The sequence below is a fragment of the Salmo trutta genome, chromosome 16 (assembly GCF_901001165.1).
Source record: "Salmo trutta chromosome 16, fSalTru1.1, whole genome shotgun sequence".
Taxonomy (NCBI): Eukaryota; Metazoa; Chordata; class Actinopteri; order Salmoniformes; family Salmonidae; genus Salmo; species Salmo trutta.
In genome coordinates, this window is record NC_042972.1 from 53449646 (window position 1) to 53460680 (window position 11035).

An 11035-nucleotide genomic window follows, 5' to 3' on the forward strand; every position below is an offset into this window, starting at 1 on the left:
GTTTTACTGTGGATAGAGATACTTTTGCACCTGTTTCCTCCAGCATCTTCATAAGATCCTTTGCTGTTGTTCTGGGATTGATTGCACTTTTCGCACCAAAGTACGTTAATCTCTAGGAGACAGAACACATCTACTTCCTGAGTGGTATGACGGCTGCATGGTCCCATGGTGTTTATACTTGTGCACTATTGTTTATACAGATGAACGTGGTACTTTCAGGCATTTGGACATTGCTCCAAAGGATGAATCAGACTTGTGGAGGCCTACAATTTTTTTCTGAGGTCTTGGCTGATTTCTTTTGATTGTCCCATGATGTCAAGCAAAGAGGCACTGAGTTTGATGGTAGGCCTTGGAATACATCCACAGGTACACCTCCAATTGACTCAAATGATGTCAATTATCAGAAGCTTATCTGTCAGAAGCTTCTAAAGCCATTACATAATTTTCTGGAATTTTCCAAGCTGTTTAAAGGCACAGTCAACTTAATATATGTGAACTTCTCACCCACTGGAATTGTGATACAATGAATTATAAGTGAAATAATCTGTCTGTAAATAATTGTTGTTAAAATTACTTGTGTCATGCACAAAGTAGATGTCCTAACCGACTTGCCAAACTATAGTTTGTTAACAAGAAATTTGTGGAGTGGTTGAAAAACGAGTTTTAATTACTCCAACCTAAGTGTATGTAAACTTCGACTTCAACTGTATATAGCGTATATTCCATATCTGAAGTTAGATTCACACACATTCAAATGTTTTTGAGAAACACTACTGTATTTTCCTTGATCTGTGAATGTATTTTTGCAAGTTGTTGTTTTGGGTGGAATTTATATGGATTTTATACGTACAGAAGACAAACCCAGGGAAAATAGGTCAGTTGTACCACTAGGGGCCATCTTCTATTGAGTCATCTTCAGATCATATGGCAAGAGGAATGATGAATGAACAGAACGAAACCACAGAGAACCCACTCACCGTCCTCTCGAGACTTATGTATGAAGGCATCCACACCGCTCTCTCCATAGTTCCCCTCGGACGCCACGGTGGAGACGAAGTTCCAGCGCATGGCCTTGACGATATCCACCATGGCCTGTGCCTGGTAGGTGTCTGGGGGCACCACGCGCGAGAAAAAGTCGTAACGTGTGTTGTCGCTCAGCTCCGGTGCCGTGGAGGCATAACTCACCTGGGGGATCTGAGGAGAGAGGGAGAGAGGGAAGAAGGGATGAGTTAAGATGGAGAAGAGGCAAAGAAGTCGTAGCAGGAAGGGGGTGGGGACAGAGGTAGAGCGGATCAGCAATCAGTCTCTAAGTCTCAGGGGACATGAAAAATGATTTCATCCTGCCAGCTTGGCTTGCTCGTACCGTGCACCACAGGGGTCTCCTTTAGACCGCAGGGGGTCTCCTTTAGATAACTGGGGAGGGATTACTCAGCGAGAAGATGAGCGTGTCAGGCTTCTGCACGGGGATCGGCAACCAACACACAAGCAGGGCGATGAAGCCAATGGCAATAACACTGTGTGAGAGGCTTTTCATATACATGTTCATTCATTCAGTGCAGATTTTCTGGTCCTGAGTAGTCATATCCATTCATTTATTGATTAATCCAACATTTTGTAGTACTTTGTTTACGCAGTTTACACATAGCTGACTGTAAGGTATCCTATGAGTTTCGGATGCATCTAAAATGTGCTCATGAAAATATCTCAATGTGTCCTATATTGATATAGCACACAGTGCAACTGGCAGAGCTGTTTTCCTGGGTGTGATAAAATGTGTGCAGTGATTGATGACTTATCGTCCTATTTTTGTGGTTGTGACACTACGGGAAGGGAACTAAAAACAGCTCTGATTTCCCGCTGGATCCAGCTTTCCATCTCATCCACAGCTAGGTGGTTCATTATCATGGGCAGCAAGCTCAGAGGCACACTCAATCTGACCCATTGCCATCCTTCTGTCAAGTTAACACCCACCACAGACCCATACCAAACCTATCTGGGCAGCCATTGGACTGAGTCACCGACTTAGTGTTGTGTCTCCCTATCTGTTGGCACCACGTCCTTTCTGGATCCTCATCATGTTTTACCAATGTTGAGTGGAACATGAATTCTAAGATGGACTAGCATTGTTAGTTCAGTGGCCTTGTCGTTAGTGTCCGTCCTGAGATTAGAAGGTTTGGGGTTTCGATCCCCGGTCGAGTCATACCAAAGACTCTAAAAAGTCCTGGTACATTCCTCACGCTCTACAGAAACAGGAGATAGGCTCCTGCCCTATGGGCCATTCTGGAAACACAATTACTTATTTTCGTCAAATCACTGTTATTAGAGTTCCATAAACAACAACTTTTCATTTCAATCATCATTTTTTGACACATTTCCCTACCGCACTTTTTAAAAACAACGAGACAATTTGTTATGACACCAGTTCAGCACTAATTACACCCTTTAAAAGCCTGACACATGCAATCTGTGCATCAGACAACCCTTAGCTGTAATTTAGCTATGGTCCTGGTCAGTGGATGTTACTGTTCTTTATCTGTATGCAGCAGCACATGAAAATGCACAAATACATTTCAGCATTTGGATAACCCTTTAAATCTATGCTCAGATAAAGTAAGATGTCATCCCGGTGGGTAAAAAGCTACTGCACAGTGCAGTGAAGAAAACATACTCCTCTTTGTTCCTCTCTCTTTATTTGCCTGTTTGGTAGCCTGTAGTGTAGTAGCTACAGTAGGTCGATGGTGTTGGCCATCACACACCACAACCAGTCCTTTTTGAAAAGATGCTTTGGCCCTATTTCTCTGTTGTAGTAGTGTAGTAGCAAGACTGCAATGAAGTACACAATAATAGACCTGTGTTGCCCACAGCACTGTACTGGATGTGGGTAGAGTCAGGAAGTAGAGTTGATAGTTGAAACACTTCACTGCTACTGTAGTAGTTAGCATCAATAAAGGGTTCACCGAAAAACAAGGGAAAGGGAAATGTTTCACACTAGTTGAATTATGCCTTTACCCAGTACATACTAATTGTATGAGCAGATACAGAATTGCTACTTAGGGTGCCAGCAGTATTCTCAGCTGAATTTCATGGCGTCTGTAGGGTGGCGAGTAGAGTTAGTTCCAGGCCCAAGAACAGGGATCCATTTTAAATGCTTCTAATGCTTTGTTGGTTGCTATTAACCTCGCGCTAGGGGTTGACTGCCTGTGATGTTGTAATTAAAGGAGGACAGCTAATTAGTGAATGAAACAGCTTTTCTTCCACAGACCGGAGGAAGCCAATGTCCTGATCGGCAGCATAAGCCTACTGTTTGTTACTTTCTATTATGTCTTACCAACATACAGTATAGTAAAACAAGAAAGCTAATGGTCACAAATTATTAAACCAGCGAAATTAGATGAGAGTAATTCATGTTCTAAGAAATGCATTTGTATCCATGGAATCCACATATAATTGTTATAGAGTACACCTACAAAATTAAGGCACAGCAGGTTTAATACACTTAAAATGTCTGTTAACGGCAGTGAGATTGGCTTGCAGGGACTGTGATTGGAAACTATACATTCTAAAAACATTTAACAAGACTAGGTCAACGAAAGAGGACATAGACATAACATTGAACATTTAAATGTAACATTTAAAAGCACTTAGCTACGTCAAATTCTCTAGTCAGGAAAATCTCATTTGAGATGCTCAAAACATTTGAAAGTGTTGTAATCCCTTCCAAATAAGCCAAGATGTGTCTGTATAGGCCATGTAGGTATTGAGTTGATGGGGTCTTCGGTGTTAAAACTGGAAACAGATTTGAAAGGGTGATTATTGTGTATTACTATTGTTAACCATATTTTCCTTTGGGTGCCATTCCTGCTAAATTCTCGCACTCTGAAGCATTAAACCAGAGTTCGTCAACTACAGTAGGTTTGACCTTGGGTCCAATTTTTTCTGAGCTAATAGTTGGTGAGCCAGAACATAATTAGTATATAATATTAGCAAAATTAATTGGCCTACACACAAATTAAACAACATGTTTAACACATCTGATTAGTACATAACTAACTCAGTGATGATAATAACAATCATTTTGATCTGATTATGCTCATAAAATCAACATGTCTCTATTCAGTTAATATTTTTGTCTATTTCTCTGTGCATTGATTGGTGGGGAAAAACAGGTCTATGTAGCCTACTGTAGGCTACACTATTGTTTTTAACATCAACATTCATTCAGAATAATTAGCTTGATAGCAAGAGAAAATGTCGCTCTCAAAAAGTATCAAAACAAAGGTGGATAATGAAAATCGAAGTTTCAGGGACGAATGTACAGAGAGATATGTGTTCATATTACCATATTTTCCCAATGCCAAGCCAGTGGGTCTTATTTGCAATGAAAATGTCGCTGTTTGCAAATAATTACATCTCAGACTTCATTGTGAACCTAAGCATGGAACTTTCAAAATGACTTTCCCGCCACAGACAGATGCCCGATGCAGAAACATTGAAGTGTTACACACAGCTTTTCGGGCTGACAAATTCTGTCACTTAAATGAGTTAAATCTGCAGTTACAAGGAAGAGGGAAAAACAGTCATGGACATGGTGGAGAAACTTGAGGCCCTTACTAGGAAGCTTGAGTTGTTCAATTTGGACTTGTCATCTGGAAGGCTACTGCACTTCAGCACACTGAAGAACGACAGGCAGAGGGACCAGACAACTTCTCCACAAGATTTGAAGACGACAGCATGGCCAAGGATATCGTTGCGTTAGTACGTGATCCTCTCACAGTCCGCCCAGGTGGAAGATTCTCCTCCCTTGCTAAGAAAACAATACTCTCGCTGGATGAGCCCGCAATTCAAACTGAGTTGATTGAATTCCAGACATCGAGCCATCTCAGGGATGCACTCAGGAGTGCCAAGTCCTTATGTGAGGAATAAGGCACAATGAAGAAACTTGTATTTTAGGTGATAACAATGAATGGATCGACTTACACCTGCGAGTCCTCATTTTCCTCTATGAACGCAGTATAGCTTCATGACAGGAACTGGCTTTCACATAAGTCAATCGAGGACTGCCTGCGCATCAAAATCACATCCATCTCACCCGACATCCACAAGATTGTGTCCGAGGGGAAATGCAACTTTTCCCAATGAGTAAGTAACTTAGTGGCCTATATGACTGTAATTAGTAAATACTAATATTATTGTGAGTGCTTATCCAGGGATATTTAGGTCTTAAGCTGACAGTATTTTCTGTTTGTTTGTTCTGTCGTTACAGGAGCAGGCTATCCCGATACAGACATTCAGATACAGACATTGCAATTTTTTCTTTCAATTATTGTTTTATGTAGGATGCTACAGTTTTGGCCAGTTGCAATTGTAAATAGGCCTAATAAAAAAATCACTTATATTAGGACATATATTTTTTTATTGTGAAAGATGCTGTTAAGCCTCATAGCCTACCTCAGCAAGTTAAGTTATTTTATATAGGCCTAGGCTCGGAGAAAGACTCAGTTAAGCTCTCTTGTTATTTGTAAAGTCAAATTAAAATGAAGAACTGTTGAATGTATTACTTAGCTGGTGTAGGTTCTCTCCATATGTTGCTGTTCAACACTTGCATAACAGGTTAGATATATTTTCAGCACCAGGCGCTGTTCACCTCCTGTTGGTTGCAGCTTTACGTCTCAGCACCACAAAATGGTCCGCTGCCTGCTTTATTAGTTGACTGTCTCCTGCATTCTCTCTCCTCATGAATGAAGTTAAAATGTACTTTTGCATTATTTAGGTACGGGTAACTTCCTTCTTGTGAAATTGCATTTTGGAGTTTTTGCATCTCGGGTCTGAGATTTTTTATTATTAGATATATATTTTTAATGAATAAAATATTCATAATTAATCTAGGGGGGCCAAATAATATTGTTGGCGGGCCAGATTTGGCTCGCGGCCGCCAGTTGGGGAACCCTGCATTAGTCTGTTCATTAGTCTGTTCATTGGTAGAATCCAAATTGTAATTGAATACTTGAGATAAGGAGTTAAGAACTGTAAGCACAATTAGCAAGTCAAGAACTTGAAATTCACAGGCCGGCATTTTATCAAGCACTTTTTGAAATATTAATGAGGTTGGGGAAAAAGTGATCACACTTAGTTAAAGCTGAATGACAATTATTGAGGGACTAAACCATCATGTGTTTTTATCAACCTGGCTAAGCGCTCTGACGTCACTTCACACACAAAGTGTGAAAGCAAACATATGCACAGCCGATACGTATTTCCTTCCAAACGTTATTATTACTGTGATTTGTACAGCTACGAAATAACACCTCCAGAAATAGCAGGATCTCTGTAAGAAGAAGAATTTCAGCCCTATTAATCTGTTACAGAAAACATTACCATTTATGGGACACAAAAAGCCATGCATCAATAACCAGTGTGAATTAGGTTCTTTAAATAAACGGTATTCATCACATGCTGTTTTTGGAGAATCTGTGCAATGTGTTTGCTGAGTGATTATTTCCTATCCCTCCTGTTGTACTACGTATGTTAGAGAGCTGCTCATCAGCTGAGATGAAACTCACTTTGTCAATTAATGACTAGTAAATCATTCTCCCAATAATGATCCCGAATAAGTTGTTTAACACTAATGTTTATTAGCTAATAGAAAGAGCAATTACCTTGCAAGGCCTCTCCCCTGTGCTTTGTTTTTGTTGAATTACACTGAAATCACAAGGCAATCTTGACACTTAATTAGAATTAATTGTCTCACAAATTATTTTAGCTACAATAATATAGATTAGACTACAGACAAAAGCACATATTTGGGGAGAGGGCTTTAGCTATTCCATCGGGACCTCTCTGGTTATCAAACTGATGTCCCATTCTCAAATGTCTAATTTACAATTCAAATATTGCCCTATGAAATAAATACATTTTATTATAAAACATGTAAATGTCCTTAGATTAAATGAGATCCAAAAAGTCATCCAATCCTTAAGTAGGCATGCACTTATTGTGCAGCATCATTCTACTTGTGATGCTTTCACATTTACCTATTAGTCTGAAAATCCCCTTTTATTTGGCATCCAGTGGAGGTGAGGGACAGCTAATAAAAATGGACTGAGATGGCCAATTAACCATTTCTTTGTGGATTTTGATGTTTGCTTGGGGTTATTGTCTTGATGGAAGATCCACTTGCAACCAAGTTTCAGACTCCTGTCAGAAGCAACCAGGTTTTTGGCTAAAATGAGCGGAATACCTTTCTGAGAATGCAGTTCCTTGACTACAGCTCAGTGTTCAACACCATCGTCCCCTCCAAGCTTGTCACCAAGCTTAGGAGCCTGGGACTGAACATCTTCCTCTGTAACTGGATCCTTGACTTCCTGACGGGCCGACCCCATGGGGGAACTGCAGTGGTATGTGCTTAGTCCCCTCTTGTACTCCCTGTACACTCATCAAATTTGCTGACGACACGACGGTGGTAGGCCTGATCACCGGCGACGATGAGACAGCTTACAGAGAGTAGGTCAGTGACCTGGCAGTGTAGTGCCGGAACACCAACCTCTCCCTCAACATCATCATCTGTCATCCAGGACCTCTAAATCAGGCGGTGTGAAAGGAAAGCCCGGAAAATCGTTAGACTTCAGCCACCCATGCCATAGATTGTTCTCTCTGTGGCACGGGTACATCAAGTCTAACACCAACAGCCTCCTGAACAGCTGAACAAAAATATAAACACAACATGCAACAATTTCAAAGATTTTACATATGGAAATCAGTAAATTTAATTAAATTAATTAGGCCCATGATGAAATCACTGATTGGTTTCCTTCCTCTCCGGCAACTGAGTTAAGAAAAATGCCTGTATTTTTGTAGAGACTGGGTGTATTGATACACCATCCAAAGTATATTTAATAACTTCACCATGCTCAAAGAGATAATCAATATCTGATTTTTTTATTTAACTAGGGCGCAGTATTCGGGAAGTTTGGATGAATGAGGTGCCCAAAGTAAACTGCCTGTTACTCAGGCCCAGAAGCTAGGATATGCATATAATTGGTATTATTGGATAGAAAACACTCTAGAGTTTCCAAAACTGTTAATAAAATGTTTGTGAGTATAACAGAACTGATATGGCAGGCGAAAACCCGAGGATAATCCATCCAGAATTTTTTTCCCCAGCTCGCCACTGATTACAATGGCTGGGAATGGGAATATAAAAGGAAGACCTCCCAGATTGCAGTTCCTATGGCTTCCACTAGATGTCAACAGTCTTTAGAAAGAGTTTTAGGCTTGTTTTTTGAAAAATTAGCTAGAATTTATAGTTTCTCTAAGTGGCTCCCATTTTGGCTGTAGTGTTTGTTGCACGTTCCGGTGAGGGCGTGCACGTTATTTATCTCCGGTAATGGTCTCCGGTATTCTCCGTCTTAAATGTTATTGTTTATTTACATATTAGGGTACCTGAGGATTGATTAGGAACATTGTTTGATATGTTTGGAAGAAGTTTATTGGTAACTTACGGGATTCATTTGTATGCATTTTGAACGAGGGAAAGCGGTGGATTACTGAGTCAAGCGCGCCAATGAAACTGACTGTTTGGGATATAAAGAAGGACTTTATCGAACAAAAGCACCATTTGTTATGTAGCTGGTACCCTTGTGATTGCAACCAGATGAAGGGGGCAGCATACGGAATTTTGGATGAAAAGCGTGCCCAAAGTAAACTGCCTGCTACTCAGGCCCAGAAGCTAGGATATGCATGTAATTGGTAGATTTCGATAGAAAACACTCTAAAGTTTCCGAAACTGTTAAAATAATGTCTGTGAGTATAACAGAACTGATATGGCAGGCAAAAACCCGAGGAAAATCCATCCAAGAAGTACTATTATTTTGAAAGGCTGTTTTTCCATTGAAAGCCTATCCACCATACAAAGAGTTAGGACCCAGTTCACGATATCTATGGCTTCTTCTACATGTGGCCAGTCTTTAGGCATTATTCCAGGCTTTTGCTCTGAAAAATGAGGGAGATACAGCACTTTCAATGAGTGGACAGTGGAAATTTCCAGACATGAGTCCAGCGCATGATAGGGAGCACGCCTTTTCTTGTTCCTCCTTTTCTATTGACGAAGCTTTTGTCCGGTTGAAATATTATTGATTATTTATGACAAAAACATCCTGAGGATTGATTTTAAATATCGTTTGACATGTTTCTACAAACTTTTATTGTACTTTTTTAACTTTTCGTCTGGATGTTGAGAGCACGCTTTGTGCCTTTTGGATTACTTTTGGAAACGCAACAACAAAACGGAGGTTTTTGGACATAAAGAGGGACATTATCGAACAAAACGAACATTTATTGTGTAACATGGAGTCCTGGGAGTGCCACCAGATGAAGATCATCAAAGGTAAGTGATTCATTTAATCACTATTTCTGACTTTTGTGAGTCCTCTCCTTGGCTGGAAAATGTCTGTATGGTGTTTTGTGGCTAGGCGCTGTCCTAACATAATCACATGGTGTGCTTTCGCCATAAAGTCTTTTTGAAATCTGACACAGCGGCTGGATTAAGAAGACGTTTAAATTGTCACATCTACTCCTGCCACTCCCTCTAGTGCTCATCCTGTGTCTCCTTGACCTGCCGCCACTCCCCCAGTGCTCTCTCCCTCTCCGTCTCTGTGTGTGTGTGTGTGTGTGTGTGTGTGTGTGTGTGTGTGTGTGTGTGTGTGTGTGTGTGTGCGTGTGTGTGTGGGCAGAGACAGGTGTGCTGAGGTCAGAGCAGATCCCCACTAGCTGCAACCTGTTCCATAATCAAGACCTCTACAAATACTCAGTCCTGCCGCTTCCACACTGCCAGATCGTAATCTCTGCTCAGTCAGTCTATGCTTCTAGCCGTTTGTCCCTGTTTGGAGACTGTTGTGCCTGTTTTCCCTTGCCTGATGCTATTTTCCTCTCCGCTACAATTCTGCCCGCTCTGACTCTGGTCCCTGTCTCTAGTCTTACATCTCGTCAGTCCCGCTACATTGTCCTGGATCTCCCACTCTACGGCTCCCTTGGATTCCCCTCCGGACATGCTCACCCTGTCTCAACACCGCTTGCTCCAGCCTCAGCCTCTGCACTTGGTTTTCTGCAACCCGCCTGAGCTTCCCCTGGCCTGCACTTCCCCCTGTGTTTCAATAAATACCTTGGTTACTTCATCCCTGTCTCCTCATCTGAGTCTGCTCTTGGGTTCACCTGTTCCGCTTCGCGTGACATAAACATTATTATTGCACACAGAGTGAGCCCATGCAACTTATTATGTGACCTGATAAGCAAATATTTACTCCTGAAATTATTTAAGCTTTCCATAACAAAGGGTTGAATACTTACCAACTCAAGGCATTTCAGTTTTTCATTTTTTATTCATTTGTAAAGATTTCTAAGAACATAATTCCACTTTGACATTGTGGTATTGTGTGTGTGTACACTCTTAGAAAAAAAATTGCTATCTAAAACCTAAAAAGGTTCTTCGGCTGTCCCCATAGAGAACCCTTTGAAGAACCCTTTTTGGTTCCAGGTAGAACTCAAAAGTGTTCTACCTGGAACCAAAAAGGGTTCTCCTATGTGGACAGTTGAAGAAAAAAAAAATGTAGAACCCTTTTTTTCTAAGGGTGCAGGAGAGTGACACACAATCTCAATTAAACCAATTTAAATTCAGGCTGTAACACAAAATGTGGAAAAAGTCAAGGAGTGCAAATACTTTCTGAAGGCACAGTAGACACTCAAGCACACTGCCACGCCATCGCAAACACTTCATCATTTCCTCACACACATAATGTGCACATACATTTATACTGAATCTACACACATGCACACCCCTCACATACAATCGTCATATATGATGCAGCTACTCTGTTTATCGTATATCTTTTTGCTTAGTCACCTTAGCCTTACATAGCTACCAATATCACTCCATTATCCCTGCACATTGTAAATATGGTGCTGGAACTGACTGACCCTGTATATAGTATGCTTACTTACCTTCTCGTGTTATTTCATATTTTTCTTTGTGTTTTTGTTCTAC

The 11035-nt window shown here is 40.8% G+C and overlaps 1 protein-coding gene across 3 annotated transcripts in view; it reads right to left on the reverse strand.

The window, feature by feature from the left end:
* LOC115151028 (metabotropic glutamate receptor 4-like) overlaps positions 1-11035 on the reverse strand; it is a 283964-nt gene that overhangs the window by 153933 nt on the left and 118996 nt on the right. For all 3 annotated transcript variants that reach the window (XM_029694935.1, XM_029694936.1, XM_029694937.1), the window contains one exon: positions 978-1194. In XM_029694935.1, the coding sequence (XP_029550795.1) occupies positions 978-1194 (217 nt within the window). The remainder of the gene's footprint in view (positions 1-977; positions 1195-11035) is intronic.